The sequence below is a fragment of the Schistocerca gregaria genome, chromosome 2 (assembly GCF_023897955.1).
Source record: "Schistocerca gregaria isolate iqSchGreg1 chromosome 2, iqSchGreg1.2, whole genome shotgun sequence".
Taxonomy (NCBI): Eukaryota; Metazoa; Arthropoda; class Insecta; order Orthoptera; family Acrididae; genus Schistocerca; species Schistocerca gregaria.
Genome location: NC_064921.1, coordinates 430,177,981 through 430,204,471, shown reverse-complemented (window position 1 = coordinate 430,204,471; position 26,491 = coordinate 430,177,981). Strand labels below are relative to the sequence as shown.

At 43.0% G+C, this 26,491-nt stretch overlaps 1 protein-coding gene across 1 annotated transcript in view; it reads right to left on the bottom strand.

Moving 5' to 3' along the window:
* Positions 1 to 8,767: 8,767 nt before the first annotated feature.
* The window catches only part of LOC126324495 (muscle M-line assembly protein unc-89-like), a 105,595-nt gene continuing 87,871 nt past the window's right edge, over positions 8,768 to 26,491 (bottom strand). The window contains exons 4-6 of the mRNA XM_049994998.1: positions 22,488 to 22,615; positions 19,161 to 19,326; positions 8,768 to 13,605 (exon numbers count right to left, since the gene is read on the bottom strand). Coding sequence (XP_049850955.1) covers positions 13,487 to 13,605; positions 19,161 to 19,326; positions 22,488 to 22,615 — 413 coding nt within the window. The 3' untranslated portion in view covers positions 8,768 to 13,486. The remainder of the gene's footprint in view (positions 13,606 to 19,160; positions 19,327 to 22,487; positions 22,616 to 26,491) is intronic.

Below are 26,491 nucleotides of genomic sequence, written 5' to 3'. Positions count from 1 at the left end.
CTCACCTTCACCCAACTTTTCGTAAGGTGCATATGATGATCCCCCACGGATCGAAAAGCAGAGTGCCTCTAAACCTTCGTACAGAATATGACCAAAAGTATCAGAACACCTCGTAGTAGACATTAACATGGGGTGCGACTAGCTTTCGCTTTAATGAAGGCTTTAATTCTTCTGGGGTCAGATTCAATGAGGTGTCTGAATATCTGTGGACGTTTGGCAGCCCATTCTTTCTCCAAAACCAGAGAAAGTAGTGATGTTGGACGCTGGGGTTTAAAGCGAACTCTAAGTTCTAACTTATCGCAAACTTGTTCCATTGAGTGCAGGTCGGGAGTCTGGGCAGGTTAGTCAGTACCAGGAATGTTGTTGTTCACTAACCATTATCTCAATGGTACTACTTCATGGCAGTTTATGACAAGGTGCATTGTCATGCTGATGCAAATTGTTTCTCTACTGCGCATAGTACACAATGCTGTAGAATGCGTTCATAACATTCCAAATTTAAGAGGACCAAAATGTAATCACAAGAAACCCTCCCACACCGTAACAACACCTCCACTGTACTTCACTACTGGAACCACACATGATGGCATCTAACATCCTCCAAGCATTCGCCAAACCAAAACACTTCCATTTGGTTGCCACAGGGTATAGCGTGATTCGCTACTCCAAATCACTCGTTTTCAGTCTTCCACTGTTCAGTGGAGTTACTCTTTACAACATCTTGAGTGACATTTAGCATTCATTACACTAAAGTATGGTTTAAGAGGAGCTGTGGAACCATTATATTCAATTCCTTTTATTCCCCATGCACAATAGTACTGTATCAGTGGGCATTTTGGAATGCCAAAGTCAGCACTCTTCAGTGTCAGATTACAGCTAATGCAATTGTGCTTATTACACTCCTGGAAATGGAAAAAAGAACATATTGACACCGGTGTGTCAGACCCACCATACTTGCTCCGCACACTGCGAGAGGGCTGTACAAGCAATGATCACACGCACGGCACAGCGGACACACCAGGAACCGCGGTGTTGGCCGTCGAATGGCGCTAGCTGCGCAGCATTTGTGCATCGCCGCCGTCAGTGTCAGCCAGTTTGCCGTGGCATACGGAGCTCCATCGCAGTCTTTAACACTGGTAGCATGCCGCGACAGCGTGGACGTGAACCGTATGTGCAGTTGACGGACTTTGAGCGAGGGCGTATAGTGGGCATGCGGGAGGCCGGGTGGACGTACCGCCGAATTGCTCAACACGTGGGGCGTGAGGTCTCCACAGTACATCGATGTTGTCGCCAGTGGTCGGCGGAAGGTGCACGTGCCCGTCGACCTGGGACCGGACCGCAGCGACGCACGGATGCACGCCAAGACTGTAGGATCCTACGCAGTGCCATAGGGGACCGCACAGCCACTTTCCAGCAAATTAGGGACACTGTTGCTCCTGGGGTATCGGCGAGGACCATTCGCAACTGTCTCCATGAAGCTGGGCTACGGTCCCGCACACCGTTAGGCCGTCTTCCGCCCACGCCCCAACATCGTGCAGCCCGCCTCCAGTGGTGTCGCGACAGGCGTGAATGGAGGGACGAATGGAAACGTGTCATCTTCAGCGATGAGAGTCGCTTCTGCCTTGGTGCCAATGACGGTCGTATGCGTGTTTGGCGCCGTGCAGGTGAGCGCCACAATCAGGACTGCATATGACCGAGGCACACAGTGCCAACACCTGGCATCATGGTGTGGGGAGCGATCTCCTACACTGGCCGTACACCTCTGGTGATCGTCGAGGGGACACTGAATAGTGCATGGTACATCCAAACCGTCATTGAACCCATCGTTCTACCATTCCTAGACCGGCAAGGGAACTTGCTGTTCCAACAGGACAATGCACGTCCGCATGTATCCCGTGCCACCCAACGTGCTCTAGAAGGTGTAAGTCAACTACCCTGGCCAGCAAGATCTCCGGATCTGTCCCCCATTGAGCATGTTTGGGACTGGATGAAGCGTCGTCTCACGCGGTCTGCACGTCCAGCACGAACGCTGATCCAACTGAGGCGCCAGGTGGAAATGGCATGGCAAGCCGTTCCACAGGACTACATCCAGCATCTCTACGATCGTCTCCATGGGAGAATAGCAGCCTGCATTGCTGCGAAAGGTGGATATACACTGTACTAGTGCCGACATTGTGCATGCTCTGTTGCCTGTGTCTAAGTGCCTGTGGTTCTGTCAGTGTGATCATGTGATGTATCTGACCCCAGGAATGTGTCAATAAAGTTTCCCCTTCCTGGGACTATGAATTCATGGTGTTCTTATTTCAATTTCCAGGAGTGTATATTCAAGGTCACTGCTGAGTAGGGAATGGAAGGGGAGTAGAGGGATTGGGGAAGGTGGAGAGGGGAAGGGAGTGAGGTTGACCAATCACACCATCATGCTCTTAGCCAGTAGGAATTATTCGAAGCCTGCACTCTGTAGTGAAAGAACCAGGAGGTCTGTCTGTACTCTGTAGTGAATGGATAAGCTTTTTTCTGGTATTTATAAATAAATAATAATCTATATTGTTTATCAACAATAATTTTTAATCGGTATTATTTATCTCTCTAGAGCAATTGCGTGAGTCTTGTCCCTGGTATTTTTACTATAAATGATTTATGGTTTATTGATAATAATTTTTCTCTCTAGAGCAGTTCGTCGTTTTGTGTAACATAGTAAAAGAATCAGGACAGCCAGTAGGGATCATTTGAGGTCCAGGTCCTGTAGTGGCAGGACCATAATTAATTTGCTCATTTGACATGATGTCCGCAAATGGGTCCATTCTTACAGAAAAGAGACGTGCAATGCAGCTGTAACTGTGCACAGTAAGTTGTTAGCTGTCTGACATTAAGATACCAACAAATTAATTCCAATGCTTCCTTTTAACACACGTCGCACGCATGTCGCATGAACGTTGCAGACATGTTGCAGGCCATCTCGCGATACTTTATGCGTGTTTATATCTGCCTATTGTGTAAATTCGTCAAATTTATCAATTATGAACTGTTTTCCTCGGCCAATAACCGCGAGGCTTTCCTGCTCTTGGCCAATAAGGATAATTCGTTTGTGGGGTTCAATATGCATTAATAAGTAGCTGAAGGGCTGAGAAGCGATTCTTTTTTTTTTTTTATAATGTTGTACTCTCCGAGTCCGTTCTCAGAGCCCCTGGATCCATTGTGCTCACTTGACAAGACACTTTTTTATTGACGAAGGAAGGCTTTAGCAACTGCATTTCCTGTAAACATCCATCAGGTAAACGCATTTACAGGCTTCTAAGACAAGAATGGAAAGACAGGATAATGAAAAAGTGTATAACAGATTATTCGGAATCATGACATCTATACAGAGGAATATTGTTCAACCCATAACAGTAATGCAACAGAATGGCAAGAAAATGTACCTAGTAGCTGCCACACACGTGCGACCACAGCAAGTCTCTCTTGGTGACAATGGCAATCTTCATCACGCAGTGCACCTCTGTCACTAGAAAAAAAAAATTTTTACATCCTGCTCCAATTTTAGGGATATGTAAACAGCATCAACTACACTTCGTCAGCTTATAAAGATAAACTCGTCTCTCAAAAATAAAACAAAAATATTTTTGTTGCGTTACTAGGTAGGAAACCTCGATCTTAATGACAGGTAATGACCTATGTTTTGCGCTCTAGTGAGAAAAAAAACCTTCTATTGTTAGACAACCATATTAAGGGAGAAAAACCACGCATAATTTTTCTGAAATACTAGGTTTTCACTCTTCACTGTCGATATATGGTCATAAGTATCAGGATATTAAATCCTCTTCAGTCCCAAGCACATTTTAAAAATGCTAGTATATATTTGTTTTAATTGCTTGGTGTTAATGCTAATCAACAACGAATGACCCTCAAAATTTTTTGAAACAATAGTGAATATTTTGTAGATAAGATACCTTGGGACTTGGTCAGGACAATTATACAGACAATTACAGGGTGGCGCACGAAATGTGTTACCAATTGTTTCTTTCACAATTTACAATGCACGTTAGATACCGGTATCTCGCTGGGATCTCTACAGCAGTACCAGCAGAGCTTGGAAAAACAAATGATTTACGAAATGACGTGTAATTCACGACACTCCCGCTAGGAGACTAGTAACTAGCAATGGCTGACAATGGAAGACTGATGACACAGCAACGATCGGCAGTCGTGTTACTTTTTTATGAAACTAAAAGCCTTGTTGTGACTCAGAGGCGTTTTCGACAACAGTTTGACACACGATGGGTCCCTTGCAAGAAGACCATCCACAGGTTGTACGATAAATTTGTACGGGAAGGAACAGTATTGGAAGCGAAGCGACCTCGGCCTAAGCCTGTTTGTTCGCCGGAGAATATTGAAGCGGTACGAGTTGCTGTACAGAGAAGTCCCGGGAAATCGTGTAGAAAGGCAGCAGTGCAACTGGGAATATCCAGACGCTCCGTTCAACGCATTCTTAAAAGTGACCTCCATATGTACCCATACAAGATGACCTGCCCACAGAAGCTCACTGAAGAACACAAGCAGCAAAGACTACTGTTCGCTCAGTGGGCGGAGGATAGGGAAGAAACTCTCCAAAACGGTTGATTTTCAGACGAGGCGCATTTTCATTTAGACGGTGTGGTTAACAAACAAAATATACGCTTTTGGGCCACTGAAAACCCACAAGTGCTTCATGAACGACAACATTATGATCCCAGGATTACAGCGTGGGCAAAAGTTTCCAGTCACGGACTTATTGGACCCTTTTTCTTTGAAGAAACTGAACAGCGAGCATTATTTGAACATGCTTCGCAATAGCTTCATTCCACAGCTTCTTGTTACTGCCTTGTCCTTCAACACGCAGTGGTTCATGCAAGATGGAGCAAGGCCACATACTGCAAACACTGTGTTGGAGTTTTTACACGAGCATTTCGACATACGGATAATTTCACTCAGGTTTCCAGGTCGCTTCAATGACGGACAAAATTGCCCCCCCCCCCCCCCAATAGTCCAGACCTCAATCCATGTGACTTTTTTCTTTGGGGGTACCTAAACGAAAAAATTTTCCCGAAACGTTCACGTGATTTAATGGAGCTCAGAAGACTTATTCTTCAAGCTTCCAGTGAAATTACGGGAGACATGTGCCGTAGGGTAATCACTAACTTCAGTGTTCGTTTGAAGGAAGTTAGGAAACGAAATGGTGGACATATTGAGCATGTGCTGAGGTAGAACAAATCTCGATGGACGGCTCTTCATTGTAGTATATGTTCCTTTCAGATTGTTTATGTTCCTTTCAGATTGTATTAACAATGAAGTTTATATTCAAAAACAAAATGGTAACACATTTCGTGCGCCACCCTGTATACAGATTGATGTTGCTTTGTTACCAAAGCGCTGTCATAAACATTACGCATATTGTTCATATTTGCTGGCAATTTCAAGATATGCCCAACTACATACTTGGCACCACAACTTTCATTAGCTGTAAGTCATCAATTAATTTTAGAATAATCATTAAGAGGTAAAACCTCTCCCTTTAAAACTTTGTCTGCAGCTGGTGGATACCTATTTTTCCTCAGCCAGCACATTCTTATGGTGGTACACCTAAAACTTCTGAAAAAGTACTGACTCCCCAAAACTTCTGCATTTTTCCTATGGTAGAATGAAGCAATTTTCCTATTATACCGAGATACCTAATATTTGTGAACTGAGACACAGCCTCAAAACATGAACGAAGGAGGTATATGGAAAATATTCAAATGGGTTCTTGAGTTAATCTGTAGTTGCTGAGTTGCTGGCAGCAGTATTAGATTCGAGGTAAGCAGAAGTGTCACCCATACGAAAACTGAAAAGGAAAGTAAGTTTTCTGAGTAAAGTACCTACTGGAAGACAGTAACTGCTTTAATAACAATCTTATTCTTTCTCATTTGAATGCCTCCAGAACATTTCTTTCTCTGATTTTAGCGTGAGGTACAGTTTCCTCTTCTGATTCACTTTCTTCACTTTGCATCAAAGCATCATCTTCACCAAACTCTCTAAGATTCGTCTGGATTAATTCTGTTGACCAACTCATTGATCTCGATATCAGTCGAACCTGGTAATCAAGTGCAAAAAAATGTAACAACGCATCATCTGATCCAAACAAAGTAGGAATTGCGTCCCGGGGTGTCATACGCTATACCCAAGTTTAAAGAATATAAATCCGTTATAATGTTAATTTATATTTCGTTGTTAACTGAGATAACTCTGCATAGTTTTAAAATAATGCTGAAGCATGTGAAAATACATGTAATTAGAAAAAGATATGTCTTTATCTTTATTTCGCCCAGACATGCTGTGCGGTTGCAAAATCCGAAGATTCCAATATGTGCTGTCACCTCATGGTGCTCGGCAGTAGAACGAACAAGTGTGCTTCCGTAAGCCTAATGCCTGTCGTACATGATACCACAGGCCAGAAAAAGTTCAGCTGCCTGCGCACCCGATAAAAAAACCCTGGAGATACCATATATGTTACCAGGGGGCTTAAGAGGACATGAGATTGTTAGCAGAAACAGCATCAAAATCTTTCGCTTAAACTAATACAATAATTTCACATGTTTAGTGATACGTAAAATTCCAGTTAACCATTCTATAAAGAGAAAGCGATGTAATATTCAAGCCAGTATTGCAATTTTTAAGCGTTTCCCCACGTGCATTATAATTCTTTACGTTGTACATAGAGCTTCCAATACCTCCAGCGGATTTCTAAATGCTACTGTCTTCTGAGGTTTAACGTCAGGTGGAGCTATGAGTCATGTAGCTCAATGTGATCGTAAGGAAGATGGACACAGATACCGTACGGCTAGCCCCCTCAAGAGATGCCTGGTATTCTTTTGCTTAGGACTGTGGAATCTTTGAGATGGAGAAGTGTTTGTGATTTCGGTCAGTCTATTTTTCTTCTAAGATCACAATAAATAGCACTAAATGTGGAAGACTACCGGTTTTCGACTGATGAAAGTCTCGTCTGGCTACATATATACTAAATGAATGACGACAATCATTCGGAAATGTCGCGGAAGATATGCAGTGAGTTAATTGTAGGGCATATACACCGTATGTTTCCACTGAATTTCTAAACCTCTTCTGGTGAATGCAGACGTGGTTTCTTCAAAAAGACACTTGCGTTGGAAGTCTTTATACCGATCAAAATTGTGGAGTATCTCAAACGGTACGCTGTGGATTCTTTTTAGTAGTTTAATACGTCTTTCTACAGTGGGGCATTCCTTGCAATTCATCTGTACATAATTACAGTATCCTACGTCCAACAGCATGCAGTTAATATAGCTGGTAGCAGGGTCGTCATGATTGCATGTATTAGACTATCGTCGTAGTGAAATATTTAAGTACATCTTCAAACCGATATAGCACGATTCGGCTCATGTACAACAGATACCCATCCCACTGGAAGACAGAACATAGTTCGTCAGTCTACGAGAAGCATTCCAATAAAAAGACGCAAAACGAGCCGGGCAGCATGCATTCTGCAGTATTTAAAACGATTGCTAAGGATATCATGCAGCCGGCGTGAGTGGCCGAGCGGTTCTAGGCGCTACAGTCTGGAACCGCACGACCGCTATGGTCACAGGTTTGAATCCTGCCTCGGGCATGGATGTGTGTGATGTCCTTAGATTGGTTAGGTTTAAGTAGTTCTAAGTTCTAGGGGACTGATGACCTCAGAAGTTAAGTCCCATAGTGCTCAGAGTCATTTGAACCATTTTGACATCATACACCACATCACATATCTGAATTACAGAATGAGGAAATGCAGCCATCGTGAACACTCCAGCACAGTGAAGGGCCTTCCTACATACAGCAACTGTTCCTGCTATTGCCGAGATCAGTACCATTCGTCAGTCCTCTACCATGGTATACCTCGTCTACTAATTTGATTTTATTCTGTATAACCTACAGTATAATGGGTTTGGAGGTTTAACGTAGTGGTAAAATATCGGAAGCCCGCAATTATCAGTATGAATGTAATGATTTCACAGAACAAGTGACGTCGATTATGTCAGAACCTGTCAAATATATTTGCAGTCTTCAACGAAAAAACTTCTCCTGTGTTACTAGAATACCATACAGCATGTGTTGCCGATTACCCGACAACAGTTGGAAGATATACAGTAACTGGAATACTGCGGAGTGCTCTCACACTAACATTCGAACAGGAGCACGTCAGAACAATTCTGTTACCGAACACACTTGAACGTGTGTGGCTCTCTGGCTGCTCAGTCTTACTAAGTACGTTACCCATCCAGATACAAACATGAAGAAGAACCCGAATCCCACTCTGCTCGCCATTTTAAAACGTCTGTCACGTGAATACCGCCGTAGTCGCGTCGGACTTCAAGTTCTAGATCACCATTCGAATACATTCATATTTTTTAACAAATTTCGCTGTAAAGAAATAGGATATACACCTACAATTCACTTTCATTCCAATACCGCATTAATTAATTTTATAAAAAGCAGAAAATCATGTTTTTACCTTGTATACTAAAACTCGGCGCTGCAGGAACCTAGTCAACTCTATATATTTACTCATCATAGCCCTGCAGAACGACTCTTGTCAAATGACACACTTTACAACACTGTATTACCAATTTTGTTTTTAGATATACCGGTACGTAGGTATTTTGGATAATAGGACAAACTGTTTATACTGACACTAATCTTTACTGTAATTGTGGAGACCTATTTGCTTAGGCACTTGTCAATTATTCAATAATTTATTTATAAGAACTAGTATCTATACCAGTAAATAAGTACGGTAATTATATAACTGACTTCAAAACATATCAAACGGTGCATCGTAGGCCACGCCTATGTAGTAGCTTTAGTTACAGTAGTTATAAACAATTATGTACACACATGTTAATAACTTCGTTAATAATTGTTGTACGAATATGGTAATAATTTTATTGAATTCGCCTATTGCTATTTCAACACCGTCCTTTGAATTTGTATTGGATTGTTTGGAAGTGATTTTAGTGTTTTCGGTGAATACACTGCTGGCCATCCAAAATGCAGCACCAAGAAGGATCGGAGATATAACAGTCAAATTGATTTGGGAGATAACACGTTGTATAAAGATCACTCAATTGAAATTACAGTCCCATGTGAAGTGAGGAAGATGACGAAATCAGCACTGAGTGTTACCGCCATTGCTGGCTATAACCGCTGCTACACCCTTCAGCACTGAATCAAAGAAGCTCTGGATGTGTTGTCGGGATATGATAGTCCGTGCTGCTTCCACATATTATATTCTCCACTGTTATGACTCCTTTTGTAGTCGTGTCTAAGTATATTCCATTCTGGTGTTCATATCGATTTGACATATGCTCCTGGCATTGATTTTAAGATTATCTGATGAATACCTACCCGGGAAAACGCGTAATAAATAAATTACAAACCTGAAAACTACGAGTGGTTTTATAATTGAAATTAATTTTCGCACATCTTTTAATCAAACAATTTGCTTATAACTTTCGTACCCAAACGATTATGATGGCGCTGCATCGTATGTTTTCTTTTGTTTAGATTCATCAAAAACGAACTGAAAACAGTATCATTCTTTCTGCCCACGCTGCCGCACAGACCCCTAGGCTTTTACTTGGCTGCCGATGACACCGTCTTCGTACGTAACGCTTTAGGCAGCTTACAGGAACTCCCCAGCCTCATTTCTTCTCTTTCGGATCTATTTACGCACAGATTTTTGAATTGTGTGTGTGTCTGTGTGTGTGTGTGTGTGTGTGTGCGTGTTTTTTTTTTTTTTTTTTTTTTTTTTTTTTTTTTTTTTTTTTTTGCCACCTAGTCTCGCAACAAACTCTGTATACTACTAGCGAACCGGGTAGTGCTTCGCAATTGCTAAATATGTATGGGAATTGGATGTGAGTTATAATCTCCTTCTCCCCTCCTTTCCCTGTCACTTTCCTCCTCTCCCTTTCCTTTGTCTATCTCCTCCTCCTCCCTATCTCTGTCAATCACCTTCACCCCACTACACCTCCCCCTTCTTTCTATCCATTTCCTCCCTCCTTTTATGTCTATCTCGTTTGCTCCCCTCTCTGTGACCATGTTTATTGTGCTTCCAAGGAGAACCTTGATTGGGAATAGAAGTCAAAATGAATGGAGTAAATCGGTTGGAAACATTAGTGCACGGGATATGAGGTAGATCTTTCCAGCTGCTGCATCTGTGAGGACAGTGGCTTTAATGGCAGTATTTCGCATGGTTTTCATCCACGAACAGGTAGGACTTCAAAGTTAGCCATCAATACAGCTCTTCTGTTTTCTCTTAATCATGACTGCCCAAAGGAAAACAAAGCCGCACATTTTCACAGCATAGCGTGCGTATTGTTTCTCGCAACCGGTTTAAAAGAAGGTTATTACTGAATAACATGTATATATCTCTTGTGTTTTAGGCTCTGCGTCGTCAGTCTGTCAGTCAGCCAAGAATTGAAATCAATTAACTGTTTACAACATACAAAATAACCGCGAACTGATATCAATTCAATCTTTGCAACGTACCAAGTGTGGGAGTAAGATCGCCACCGCTGGATAACACCCTGAAATATTACTTTGAATTCTATTCTTCTTCGAAAAATATCAACATTCAATGCAGAATTTGCTCTTGTTATGAAAACATGCGACAGCAAAACTATCAAACTGAACGTCACCAGTTTTTGTTACGAAAACGTGTAACAGCAGAATTACCAAACTGACCGTCACATTTCTTTCACTGAGATTTTCGTAGAAAAAGACATCCACATTTCCGGCTTCTCCCGTGGATTATCCAAAAGTTTTATTTAGTACAAACTTTGTACTGACAATTACGAATAAAACGAAAAAAATTAAAAATAAATCAGCCGTATAGGTCGAGCCATTCTCAGGCGATGATCTTCCACGCATGTGACAACCGATTTTTTGTTTATATAGATCGACGTGTTCTGTGCTGTTAATACTCTCCTGTAGTTTATCCTTGGTAGGAGATGTTACCAGAGACAAGTAGAACAGTTTTTCGGTAGTTGGCCAACAGCTTACAACTTTCTTCCAGTGGTTAATGGCTTCGGCATGTTCGAGTGCATAGGGAGGTGCATATTTGTTAATGCAGTAGCGCTGGTGAAGTAGACACTCTAAATTCCTGTGTTATCACTGTCACTGTCCAGCTCTTGAATTATACCTCTGTTTGAGAATGAGTATGGCTACTAAGGAGCGTCATCCCAGGTGAAGCGGCGGTCCTAACGTTCCCAGTAGTGGGGTGTGCGTGAGTCTAGAGAGGATATAGTGCGTCACCGAGACGCAACAGAAACTACAATCGTCTGCTGTGGTTGGATTACAGGTTTATAACTGGTCATGGACGCGAGGGTATAGCACCGTCGGAATCAATAGACAAACAGTGGAACTGTTAGCAAGAAAGTTCATAACCGAATCTAATCACGCCTGTACAAATCGAATGACAGTTTTTCAGATCAGTTTTTATCAACGCCATTAAGAAGACGGAAAGAGATTATATTAGAGAGGTTCGTTCATGCAAAGTGGTTCAAGAACATCGGCAGTAGATCGATGCTGTTTACACAGATATTGAAATAAACAAAGATTAATGTAGATGATTAAAAAGTTATTGCCTAGAGACTTACATCTTCACCGACAAATAGCGTCATAGCAGCTCAGAAATGCTACCACAGAATAAAACAAACTGTAAATACAAGGGGCAGTCAAATGAAAACTGAACACCCGCTACAATTTGTCTGTGGAATCGTTCCACTCAAAAGTAATCACCACACGCCTTAAGACATTTATCCCACTTGAAGATGAATCGATAAATTCCTGTTTCGCAGAACGCTGTCTGTCACTGACGGATCCACAACCGCAGCACCCTTGCACTTTCTCGTCCGACTGAAACCGACGTCCACGTCGGCTTTCTTCACGTTGCCAAAGATGTAAAAATCACACAATGAAAGATCCGGCCTGGACGGGGGATGTTATAGTGTTTCCCAACCAAACCGATGAAGCGCAGCCTTCGTCCGATTGCGGGCGGGCGTTATCGTGTAGTAGCATGATTCCGTCCCACAGCATTCCCGGGCATTTTGACATCATGGTGCGACACAGATTCTGCAAAGTGTCTTCATAGCGCTGCGCGTTGATTGTGGTTCCACATTCGAGGAACTCGACGAGCAGAGGGCCCCTGCAGTCGAAGAAGGTCAGTATGACCTTATCGGAAGTTGCGTGAAGATCTTTCTTCGGAGGGGGAGATGTTAGATATTTCCATTGACTTTGTCGTATGCCCTCCAGCTGTTCGGAATGCGGCCGCACGGAGTCATACTGTTGTATGATAACGCCCGCCCACGCACTACCAAACGGACGAAGGGTATGATTCAGTCATTTGCTTGGGAAACTCTGCAACAACCTCCTTCTTACAGCCCGGAACTTTCACCCCGTGATTTTCGCATCTTTGGCGACCTGGAAAAGACATACATCAACGTCGGTTTCAGTCGGACGAGGATATGCCAGACTGGGTGCGGTTTTGGATCCGTTAGCGACTGACCGCGTTCTGCGAAACGACTGGCCTCCAAGTGGGACAAACGTCTTAGCGCGTGTGGTGATTACTTTTTGAATGGAACTATTCCATGTTCTCATTTTGGCAGGTCTTTTCGTTTGACTGCCCGTCATAAAATGGACTGACATAAACAGAAAGGGTGCACCTTTCTCCAAATGTTAGTGCGTATACATGCAGTCGTGATCTGTAATGTGCCTCTGTACAGGGAATTGTTCACTTCGAACCCCTACGGTTGGTGGCTGATGTAGCTACTCTGGCATTGTTCTTCGTTTCTTTATTAAACGAAACCCTTCAAGCTCCTTAACGTTTGTGTGAAACCAAGAACACGCTACTCTCGTAATGTTTCTAATTATTGTTTTTTTTTCTTCTTAGTCCTGAATGCTCGTTACCTAAATGAAAATAAGAAATCAGTAGTGCTAACCAATAAAAAGTTTTCCGCTTTACTTTTTATTCTTGTCGTATTATAATATGTAATTTTGTATCAAAATACAGATGAACTGTCGCCGAAAACATATCAGCTTTCAGTTGTCCCAATAACAAAGTAAAAACCAAAGAAAGTAGATATTCTTTGGCCTAAAGAGTGCGCTTAATGCAATTTGTTTCTTTGGGCATTCATCCACATTGTCGTATCCAGATCTTCACGCTGTAATCATCAATAACCGATAACTTCATCACTTTTGTAAGAGATAGCGTAATTTACTGCGGCAAGGTCGAGTCAAAGTCATTCGACTTTCCTGCAGCAGAATTCAGCCCTTCGACATTCAGGCGACACACCGCTAATGACTATCAGATTTCTTGGTCTTTTGAGAGATGAGGAGCGCAGAGTTGGCAGCACCGCCACAGGCTGCACAGCCAGAGTGTAGGTCTCCCGCGACGTCTCCGTCAACGGCAGATGCTGCCGACGGCGGCGGCGATGACGGGGAACACGAGAGCCGCTGGTGGCACCGCAGACAGAGGTCGGTGCCCCCCGGACATGGCAGCATGGAAATCGTCTTTGACCACTGTAACATGAGACCTTTTGTTTACAAACTGAAACTAACACAACTAAAAAGACGCAGGCCACAGTAGAAGACAACGGCCAAGACAACGGATCAAATAGAAACAGATGTACTAGGTTGAAAATTAATTGCTAGGACTTAGTAGGTGGAAGTTGTGTATGCTACAGCCTCTTGCTAGCAATGTGAAAGCAGCTAATATTAAATTCCGATTACAATGTTGCCCATGTACTTTGATCTATTAGGTTGTTGCAGATGTTCGTATCGTTTTTGTTTTCATGTTGTTATTCCATTGTCAAGTATTTGTGTATCGATTGCCATTTCTTATCTGTAGTTCACTGTTGCTATTTGAATTAACATATTGTCTTTTTCAGATTTAGAGATGCTTAGTGAAGTTGTGGACGCTAGGAGATGCAGTGCCAAGTGGTGCGATCGGAACATTTCCGACATTCTTCTGTTTCAGTGCAATCGAAGGGTGAAAAATCAGGGGAAGCCACAAACATTTATCCGTGTATGGGACGCTGAACAGAGCGTGGCAAGAAAATGGTTTTCTCTTTTTTAAGGAGGTTTATTTTGACGACAGTGACTCTCCACCTTCAGGAAGACCTTCACGGTTTGATGGAGATCGTTTAAACGCATTAACCCCCAATGATAGACGTCACTGTACTCGAGAACTGGCTAATGCGATGAAATGTAATCATTCCTCCATCGTGTGACATTTGCATGCAATGGGGAAGGTTGCGAAATCGGGCCTATGGGTTCAACACGCTCTATGCCACAAAAACCGGCGGGGTGGCTATGTGTGGATCTCTACTTGCTCGACGTCAATGGCTCGTGAAGAGCACCGACCATTCCTATCCCTTATTGTTCCTGGTGACGAGAAATGGTGTCATTAAGCTAACTAAATACAGAACTGTCGTATCGGCGGCCGCACAGCAGCCGTCAACTCGGCGCGGCGTGCTACGACACGCGCGGAACACAGCGAGTACCGCTGGCGCCGCACAAGATGTCAACAACTGGCGCCAGTGAACGCGTCGTCGCGGTGTTAGCGGCAGCGCACACACCACTGTCGACACGGATTGCCCTGGCGGCGCTGCCCTTGCCACCAGAGTGAGCAACCGCATAAGGGCGCCATCTACCAACGCTCTCATTGGCCGGACCTGCGGATTTAAGCGAGCTCCCTGACCCCGTTTAACCAGTTCAATCTTCGCTGATGACTGTGTTACTACCCAGCTGCTGGACTCACGACGACCGAACCTTACTGTGGCCTCCCTGGCTGGAAACTTTCGACGCGTCGGTATCGACTATTGGCAGTAGTTTGGACTTGTATTCTCTACTGGTGACTCTGATTTCTCCTTGGCGCTACAGCCCGCGAAGTATTGTGTAGTCGAACTTAAGTTTTGTTTTGACTGACAGAAGGTCAAATAAATTTGGTTGTCACTGAATATTTGTTGTGTTATAGTGCGGACATAACAAGAACCAAATAGGGTAACTCAGGAGTAGGTTTAATAATGAATCGCAAAATAGGAGTGCGGGTAAGCTAGTACAAACAGCATAGTGAACGCATTATTGTGGCCAAGATATATACGAGACCCAAGCCTACCACAGTAGTTCAAGTTTATATGCCAACTAGCTCCGCAAATGACGAACAGATTGATGAAATGTATGATGAGATAAAAGAAATTATTGAGATAGTGAAGGGAGACGAAAATGTAATAGTCATGGGTGACTGGAATTAGATTGTAGGAAAAGGAAGAGAGGGAAACGTAGTAGGTGAAATGGAATGGGAGTAAGGAAAGAAGGAGGAAGCCGCCTGGTAGAATTTTGCACAGAGCATAACTTTCTCATAGCTGTTGTATACATGGAAGAAAATGTTCAAACGTGTGTGGAATGTTATGGGACTTAGCTGCTAAGGTTCGTCAGTCTCTAAGGTTACATAATACTTAACCTAATTTATCCTAAGGACAAATACACACACCCATGCCCGAGAGAGGACTCGAACCTCCGCCGGGATCAGCCGCACAGTCCAGGACGTATACATGGAAGAGGCTTGGAGATACTCGAAAGTTGCAGATAGATTAAATAATGGTAAGACGGAGATTTAGGAACCAGTTTTTGTATTGTAAGACAATTCCAGGGGCAGATGTGGACTCTGACCACAATCTATTGGCTATGAACTGTAGATTACAACTGAAGAAACTGCAAAAAGGTGGGAATTTAAGGAGATGGGACCTGGATAAACTGACAGAACCAGAGGTTCTAGGGAGTTTCAGGGACAACATTAGGGAACGATTGACAAGAATGGGAGAAATAAATACAGTAGAAGAAGAATGGGGGTTTTGAGGGATGAAAGCAGCAGAATATCACATAGGTAGAAAGACGAGGGCTATTAGAAGTCCTTGGATAACAGAAGATATATTGAATTTAATTGATGAGAGGAGAAAATATAAAAATGCAGTAAATGAAGCAGGCAAAAAGGAATACAAACGTCTCAAAAATTAGGTCGACAGGAAGTGCAAAATGGTTATCAGAGATGGCTAGAGGACAAATGTAAGGATGTAGAGGCTTTTCTCACTAGGGGTAACACAGAAACTGCCTACAGGAAAATTAAAGAGACCTTTGGAGAAAAGAGAGCCACTTGTATGAATATCAAGATCTCAGGTGGAAACCCCGTTCTAAGCAAAGAAGGAAAAGCAGAAAGGTGAAAGGAGTATATAGAGGGTCTGTGCAAGGGTGATGTACTTGAGGACAATATTATAGAAATAGAAGAGGATGTAGATGAAGATTAAATTGGAGATACGATACTGAATGAAGAGTTTGACAGAGCACTGAAAGACCTGAGCCCTGACAAAACTCTACCATCAAGATGTATGAACAGGCGAAATAGCTTCAGACTTCAAGAAGAATATAATAATTCCAATCCCAAAGAAAGCAGGTGTTGACAGATGTAAAAATTACCGAACTCTCAGTTTATAAGCCACGGCTACAAAATACTATCACGAATTCTTTAAGACGAATGGAAAAACTGGTAGAAGCCAACCTCTGGAAGAACAGTTTGGATTCCGTAGAAACGTTGGAACACGTGAGCCAATACTGACCCTAGAAAATAGATTAAGGAAAGGCAAACCTATGTTTCTAGCATTTGTAGACTTAGAGAAAGCTTTCGACAATGTTGACTGGAATACTCTTTTTCAAATTTTGAAGGTGGCAGGGGTAAAATACAGGGAGCGAAAGGCTATTTACAATTTATACAGAAATCAGAAGGCAGTTATAAGAGTCGAGGGGCATAAAAGGGAAGCAGTCGTCGGGAAAGGAGTGAGACTGGGTGTAGCCATCCCCAATGTTATTCAATCTGTATATAGAGCAAGCGGTAAAGGAAACAAAAGAAAAATTCGGAGTAGGAATTAAAATCCATGGAAAAGGATGTAGGTTGCAGTAGGTACTGGGAGATGAAGAAGCTTGCACAGGATAGAGTAGCATGAAGAGCTTCATCAAACCAGTCTCTGAAGACCACAACAACAACAAAAACTTTCTTAATGAAATACATTTAACTAACAGTGACTGGAGAAAGATAATTAGAATACCAAACACATGACTGATAATTCATTCTGGATACCAATATATAAATGTTGTTAATCACAGTAAAAACTTTACACCACAGTAATTACTCGGCTCGCAAGAAAACTCACTGCATATTACGTTTTTCCAAAATTGTTGTGTCTCTATAAGATCCTCTCAGATTCATCCTACTTCCTCAGTTACACACTAGACAGCCTCTCACATAAAACGGTACACGTCGGCCAACCAGGCTCATTACTCCGCCACGATGCAACATTCTCTCTCTCTTTTTCCGCAAATGACCCTCTCGTTCGCCTGAGCTCTGCCCAATCCTACAACCTCTGGTAGCAAAGAATTCGCATCACTCATTTGTTAAGGCATGCAAAAATACTTATAATGGCAAACAGAAAAAAAACTTATGCTTCTTATGATATTCACATCTTTCATAACTGTTTCTTGTGATATGTGGACCTTTCAGATTCGAAAATAAAAGAAGGTGGCTGGCGGCGTAGTATTACATCTGGTTACAGAGTGTGAGTATTCCTGACCGCGGCAACTGTCAACACTGCAGACACTCTCCAGGTCGAGATCCAGATGAGTATCGTAACCGTGCTGTCTCTACAAAACTGATTGACACGGCGACCGCGACACTATAATCATATACGAGAGAAGTGCGTTTCAAAGCCTTGTACAACCATTCAAATAAGGGTTATCTGTTACTTAGATATAATGATCGTGGCACAATCTTGGACAGTTGCTTTCAATAACCAACGACTTGCAACATGCGGTCGTGGATTATCCTGCTGAAATGTAAGGTTTCGCTGGGATCGAGTGAGGGGTAGAGCCAAGGGTCGTAACACATCTGAAATGTAACGTCCACTGTTCAAAGTGCCGTCAGTGCGAACGAGAGGTGACCGATACGTGTAACCAATGACACCCCATACCACCACGCCGGCTGATACGCCAGTATGGCGATGACGAATACAAGCTTCGAATGTGCGTTCACCGCGATGTCGTCAAACACGGATGCGACCATCATGATGCTGTAAACAGAACCTGGATTAATCCGAAAAAATGACGTTTTGCTCTTCGTGCACCCAGGTTCGTCGTTGAGTACACGGTCGCAGGCGCTCCTGTCTGTGATGCAGCATCAAGGGTAACCGCAGACACGGTCTCCAAGCTGATAGTCCATGCTACTGCAAACGTCGTCGAACTGTTCGTACAGATAGTTGTTCTCTTGCAAACGTCCCCATCTGTTGACTCAGGGATCTATACGTGGCTGCACGATCCGTTACAGCCATGCGGATAAGGTGTCAGTCATCTCGACTGCTAGTGATACGAGGCCGCTAGGATCCAGCACGGCGTTCCGTATTACCCTCCTGAACCCACCGATTCCATATTCTGCTAACAGTAATTGGATGTCGAGCAATGCGAGCAGCAGTGTCGTGATACGATGAACCGCAATCGCGATACGCTACAATCCGACCTTTGTCAAAGTCGGGAACGTGATGGTACGCATCACAACAACGTTTCACCAGGCAACGCCGGTCAACTGGTGTTTGTGTATGAGAAATCGGTTGCAAACTTTCCTCATGTCAGCAGGTTGTAGGTGTCGCCACTGGCGCCAACGTTGTGTGAATGCTCTGAAAAGCTAATCATTTGCATATCACAGCATCTTCTTCCTGTCGGTTAAATTTCGCGCCTGTAGCGCGTCATCTTCGTGGTGTAGCAATTTTAAAAGCCAGTAGTGTATCTTTTGTATTGTACACTTTGCTAATTACATGTAACAGGCATCTTCACTGCTGTGAAGGTATTTTCAGAGAAACAAGGGTACCTGCGGTAACAAACCGAATGAATCATAATTACATTATTCTGTAATGAGTCGCCAGAGACCGAGGATCCCTAATACCAAAGTACTCAGAAGGTATCTCTGAAGAACATCTGTTTGTCCCCTGTAGAAATGTTTCGTTGACAACGATATAAATATAGTGTTTGATCATCACCTTGCATCACTTCTACTTCGACACTGTCACTGCTGCCACTGGGGAGTTTGCAGGTGTAGGTCCCAGAGTCTTTTGGCTGGGCATCCTCGAGCAGCAGTTGGCTTATTATGGAGGTATCCATCTTTGTAGTGATGGTGAGGCGGGAGTCGTGGTCTGCGTGGATGACCTATTGATGAAAATAAAAAAAGAATTCACATTTTATTGTTTGTGTTAAACACTGATCACTGAATAGCACAGTACTGAATTCTAGGTTACCAATTGAATGTAGTGATTCTTATTTAATTCATCGCCGTTTATAGTCACATATCCTATCACAACCCCTTTACTATAACACAGCATGTTAGAAAAATTTACACTTTACTACTGTACATAAGCCTCCTCCGAACCACATGTGATGTTTGTTTATTCTTAATGCTCAACGTATTCCAATAACCCAATTTGCAAACATTCAAAGCTGATGACGCAGCTAGGTCTCAAGATTAGTCTTTTATACTGCAGAGTTATTTTCACGTACTGTACATGCTGCGATTGGCGATAATTCATTCGCTACGTTGTAATTAACGATTTACATAAATAACAATGTAATTAGGTGCAGATGTATAGCTTCGTTTTTTTAAATATCTGTCCTGACATTAAGTTATAGATACTGACATTAAGTGTTTTATTCTACCCAGTCGCGTCATTCTCATCGCCTCCTACCCCCATCCTCCCAAATACTCCCCTCCCCCAAACTAAATTTCAACTCTGTATTTTCTGTATTCTTGTGAAACTGTTTACTTGAAACGAAGCCCAAAATATGGCACCCGTTAATACTGTTAAAGAGCTTTCTGTATGACGTTTCCTGCCCACTACTATTGCCAAGAACTATGAATACCTTGTGATGTCTTCAGTTTGCATGGTTAGATTTACTAGCGCAGAGTTGTCGTGGACACTACCCAGTTGTTATCTTACGATGATTTAAAATGCCGAAGATCGATTCAAAACAAAATAAATACTGGCAGACAAACCGTTATTTTGCACCATGAATAGCCAAAATAACATACTAGTGAAATATCTCTCACATTTCATGCGGTTTACGATTATAAACATTTATACCACGACCATTGCAATGTGAAACTGAAACGACTAACTTAACCGACCAGCTTAAATTTACAGCAGTTTAGAGTACGTTGTTCATTTTGAGAAATTTCATGTCCATACCTAACATAAATCCAGTAACTAAATAGTTGATGGCTGGTGAACGTACACCCCCAGAAGAAATTAGTACACCTGGAAAGACGACGTCGATTTGATTCTATGACGGCTTATGCGACCTGGAAGACAACAAATAGCGTAGTGTCATAGCTAACAGAGTGGCATCAGTGTCTACCCTTAAACAGAGAATCCTCACAGTCAGAAGGTTCAGTGTGGTGCAGCATGTGAAGCACGCAGGCAACAACGTCGCAGACACACACTCGTGCTTCCCACAGCCAACGGTGCGAGTGTGAAAGCGGTCATTTTGTGGCCTTCCGAGTGACGGGGCGGTCCTTTCGGAGAACTGTCACTCAAGTTGGACTTGTTATGTCATTTATGCAACGATGCTGGTATCATTGGCCGCGTGGACATTTGCAGACCCGTAGACGAGGTTCTGGATGTCCACGCACCACAGATGCCCGCCAGGATCGTCGTATTGTGAGAGCAGCAGTGGCAGATCGTACAACTGCCGCAGCACGGATAAGAGGGCTTGAGAACCCAGACGTGTCAAAAAGAACTGTTGGTTACTGGACATTAGAAGTAGGACTAAGGGCACGCATACCTCCAGCCCATCTTCCACTCGCGCAACAGCAACGACGCTCACGGTTCGGCTGGTGCCGTCGGTGGATCACTTGGAACATGGAATGGCGCGCCGTTGCCGTCAGTGATGAAATTAGATTCTGCCTTCATGCAAATGATTGTCATTTGCGCGTACGACGTTGGTCTATTGTGTGCTGTCTCATAGAGTGCATTGTTCCAAGACACCCCTTCCCCCCTGATGGTCTGGGATGCAATAAGCTACAAATCTCTTTCACCTTTGCTGATCGCTACGTGCAGAAAGTTGTTAGACCCGTCCATTTGGCCTTCTTGGACAGGAAAGTGATATGTAGTTCCAACAGGATAACACTCGACCACTTACTGCCCGTGAAACTCAACGTGCACTGCAAGACGTGCGGCAGTTTCATTGACCAGTAAGATCTCTGGACTTGCCTCTAATCGAGAACCTGTGGGATTTGATGGGATGAAAACAGCTCCGTGTCACTCGTCAACCAGGAACTCCTACAGAGCTACGTGAACAGGTCGAGCAGGCCGAGAATAACGTATACAGTATTTGCGATGTGCACGATCGACTGGATGCCAGAGTCAACGCCTGCATAACCGCCCATGGAGGCTATACTACATACTAATATGTTTGTTTCAGCATTGGTCGATACCGGATACCTCAGAACCGCTTGCTCTATTGATCTACAAAGGTAATCATTTTATGTACTCGATATTCATTGTTGCAACAATATGTCTTGAGTAAAATTACTGCCCCTACAAGGGTGTATTAATTTTTCAGGCAGTGTACTTGGTAAGGTAGATGGTTGCTGAGTACTCATGCCAGATTTTATGCTTTATGAAGAGAGAGTCACATCGTCAAGCTCATCAGACCTGAGCTCAAGACTGCCACCTTTGCAAGCGAGCAAACTACGTCTTTCTTTCTTCCTGATTATGCAACTGCAAAAAGACCATCCAGGAGCTTCTTTCTAAAACATCACATGCCTTTGACTGTTAGATTAATCCTCCAATGCCTCACTGGGAAATGTATATGTGAGAGAGCATCAAGTATTCGATATAATGTTTGACAAAATTTACTTTGCATCGAGTAACTGTGGTTTAAAGTTTCATTTCAAAGTCCGACAATTCATGTGTTCAGTCTGATACCTGTGGCTGTATCATAAGAACCTTAGTCACTTGCGGAAGATTATCAGTGGACAAATGGCATAAGCGAACTGGCCATTGTCCTTCTCTTTATCTAAGCGACTTGGCTCAGTGCTTGACGCTTTGTAGTCAGCATTGCGGAAGGAATGCAGTTCATGCCTCATATGGCCAACCGTTTCAGGATTTTCGTGTTTCCACTGAAGCGCCTCAGACAAGCAAATGAATAGTTGCTCAAATAAGGTCAGCGATATCTTTCCCCGTCATTATGCAGCTGAGCTATTACTTCATCAGATGTAGTCGACGATGCAAGTAGTAGACTTTCTTGTTTCTTTATCGGCCTAATTAGCTAATGAACATGCAGAAACTGAAACCGTTGGCGTTCCAACCCACCAAATCGTCGTGCATCCACAGGACGGTATCTCCTGGCTGTCGCCGAGGCTGAACTACGCACGTCAGGTTGATACCGCTGCCTTGCCAGTGTGTTCTAAAAGGCTCCCCCAAAATTGTCGTCTCCGGCTCTGAAAATCAGAAACAGAACACTCTATTACAATTAAGTGTTTAGTAAGCACCACCGTTGTATAACTCTAAGGTTCTCGTGGCCATTGTCAAAGAAGGTGAAGTATTGTAGGTTATTCGACAGCGTCATGCTCCTCTTCAGTTTCTTCAGACACAATCGACGTTTCTGTCCCTCTGCTTCGGTCTTCTTCAGGATCTTCTGGTGTTCGCAGTTATCTGAACATTCTCAAAAATCAAAATTGTTCAATTGTGTGTTAAATCTTATGGGACTTAACTGCTAAGGTCATCAGTCTCTAAGCTTACACGCTACTAAACCTAAATTATCCTAAGGACAAACACACACACCCATGCACGAAGGAGGACTCGAACCTCAGCCGGGACCAGCCCCACAGTCCATGACTGCAGCGCCTTAGACCGCTTCTCAAACATCGGTCACAGCTACTTGTAAAAGTGTCTTTCCTCGCGCTTACTCTGAAGAAGTGGTGTTGTTGGGTGAAATTTATCTGCTATTTATGGACCATCGTCACTGGTCTGGTAACGAAACAGGCAGGGAAGGGGAATGTTTGTGAAAATACGATATTGCAGTGCCAGTGTCGTTCAGAAATACGATGCAAAGTTGCTTGGGACGTCCATGCAAGCGACTTTCAATTACAATGTCTCCCCTGTACGGGAATACACACGATGTATGTACGAGTGTAGATTGTACACGAGGACCGGCCAAGGCCTGTCAACTTCATGTTTCAGCATCGAGATCCCAGCGCTGCTTAGCATTCGCTGTTTCTCTGTGATATGAAGGACGTAATCTGTATATTGAGCAAGCAGTAAAGGAAACAAAAGAAAAATTCGGAGTAGGTATTAAAATCCATGGAGAAGAAAGGACATTGTAATTCTGTCAGAGACAGCAAATGACTTGCAAGAGCAGTTGAATGGAATAGACAGTGTCTTGAGAGGAGTATATGAGATGAACATCAACAAAAGCAAGACGAGGATAATGGAATGTAGCCGAATTAAGTTGGGTGATGCTGAGGGAATTAGATCAGGAAATGAGACACTTAAAGTAGTAAAGGAGTTTTGCTATTTGGGGAGCAAAATAACTGATGATGGTCGAAGTGGAGAGCGTATAAAATGTAGACTGGCAATGGCAAGGAAAGCATTTCTGAAGAAGAGAAATTTGTTAACATCGAGTATAGATTTAAGTATCAGGGAGTCATTTCTGAAAGTATTTGTATGGAGTGTAGCCATGTATGGAAGTGAAACATGGACGATAAATAATTTAGACAAGAAGAGAATAGAATCTTTCGAAATGTGGTGCTACAGAAGAATGCTGACGATTAGATGGGTAGATCACATAACTAATGAGGAAGTATTGAAGAGGATTGGGGAGAAGAGAAGTTTGTGGCGCAGCTTGTCTAGAAGAAGGGATCGGTTAGTAGGACATGTTCTGAGGCATCAAGGGATCACCAATTTAGTATTGGAGGGCAGCGTGGAGGGTAAAAATCGTAGAGGGAGACCAAGAGATGAATACACCAAGCAGATTCAGAAGAATGTAGGTTGCAGTAGGTACTGGGAGATGAAGAATCTTGCACAGGATAGAGTAGCATGGAGAGCTGCATCAAACCAGTCTCAGGACTGAAGACCACAACCACAACAACAAGAACAACAACAACAATATGAAGGACGTTGTTTGCACAAAAGAACGCAGTCTACCGACCTATCGTCATAATCCTTTACAAAGTAATTGGAATGACAGGAGAGAGGGTCGCAGGTTCGAATCCTGCCTCGGGCATGGATGTGTGAGATGTCCTTAGGTTAGTTAGGTTTGAGTATTTCTAAGTTCTAGGGGACTGACGACCCATAGTGCTCAGATCCATTTGAACCATTTTTATGCAGTCGCATAAGGGATGTGTACCCCAAATCTGCTGTAAACAACATTACAATACCATGCAAAAAGAATTTAAATATTTAGTTGGCAAAAAATAAATAAAACATTACAGGGATCGACAAATGGGATTCATTGTTCCGTACAACAAGAATCAATCTGTGCAAAATTTGCAGGCGTTTAGCACGTGAAGAAATTGGTGGTACTAATAGTGAAATTTCTGAAGTCACAGAAATTATTGCAGTGTCAGTTGCAACAGTTTTCGGTTGAACTGAATGAAGAGTGTGGAGACTTTATATATTACTGCAAACTACGTTGGTTAGGTCAAGGCGCATACCTGGAACGATTTTTCTATTTAAAACTCGCTGTTGTTGAATTAAGAACAAAGAAAAGAGTGCAGAAACGAAGATTAGAATATCCGAAATGGATTGCAGACCTCGTATTTTTAGTGTACTTGACTACACACTGCCCACAGTAAAGCACTGCAGGATGACAAACAACTTCTTTCTGATTTAATGGGGATGCATTTACGAAAAGAAAATCGCGTTGTAGAAGGGACGTATTCTGACAAACACAGCGTTCGTATTTCCCGCTCCTTACGTTCAGAAACGGTGTGGCGTGGTGTTGGGGAAATAGGCCAGTCAGGCTGAGCGGCATGACCCTCGTGCCAGGGCACGAGACAAGGCCGCGGGGCGAAATTCGTAGCAGGTCGTGACGTCACTCCAAGCGGGCCACCATGTTGTGTTTCGAAGCGTTTGTTTATCTACACGTTTGTTGGATCGAGTGCTACATTCGTGCTTAAAACTAGCGATTACAGTGTTTAAGTGTAGTGAAGCTACTGTGAACATGGTTTACAAATGTTGTGTGCCAAGGTGTCGTGGGAATTACGGAACTGTGATGTTGTTTTCCTTTCCGAAAGATGCGAATGTGCGTCGGAAATGGCTTTCAGCGTTCATCGGGACAATTTTCAACCCACTGAGCACACGAACGTATGTAAAAACTATATACCTAGTACAATTATAATTTTTTTCCAGTGGAATATCTTGATGTTCGGATACATTCAACTAAAATTATGAGAAAAAGTTCGCAGTAAATAGTATTCGTTTTCAAGCGGCTTTATGTTGATTTTGTAAACGAAATATAAATTTGTGCCTCGTGTTACATTTTGTTCGTGTCTAAATTTCTCTGCAGTTTGTATTTTGTTAGGCATTATCGATACGTGTTATTCTCTATTTGTGAGTGGGTGTTGTTTTTCACTCTCGCATTAGTTAACATGAGTGCCAACGAATGTTAAAACTGCTGTTTTCAAGATTAAAAAGCGATCTCTCTGTATGAAGCATCTCTAGGTGGCGATGGCACGGCCCGCGAGCCGAATCCTATGCCACCCCTTTTATAGACACATGGTTGACGACACATGGAAGTTTGGCTCAGAGAGCCTCATGCTAAGGCGACCGCTCGTGATAAGCCGGAAATGTGGGTTCGAGTCCCAGTCTCTCACAAATCTTCGTTGTTATTCCATTACACAGCTATTTCAAGTGTTTATTAAAATAATGCCGTGCCACAGAGGTGGGGCTTCTTGATCGTTGTATGTATTCCTCACCAAATTTGGCTGCGTGTTTATTTCCTTGATGCTGGAAGGCCACTGCGCTGGAAGCCTTTGCCGTCATATCTATTGAAATTACTTTTCTTCTTAGCAATCCCAACAGCCTCTCGGACTTAGCTTTCATAAATCTTGCATTCCTGACCGACAATAATATGCTGTTGAAATTTGTGTCTAGGCCGCAGTTCTCTCGATGTTCCACTATTGAAAAATGGCTATGAGCACTATGGGACTTAACATCTGAGGTCATCAGTCCCCTAGAACTTAGAACTACGTAAACCTAAATAACCTAAGGACATCACACACACCCATGCCCGAGGCAAACTGGCAAAAAAGGCATTTATGGCCAAGAGAAGTCTACTAATATCAAATACCGGCCTTAATTTGAGGAAGAAATTT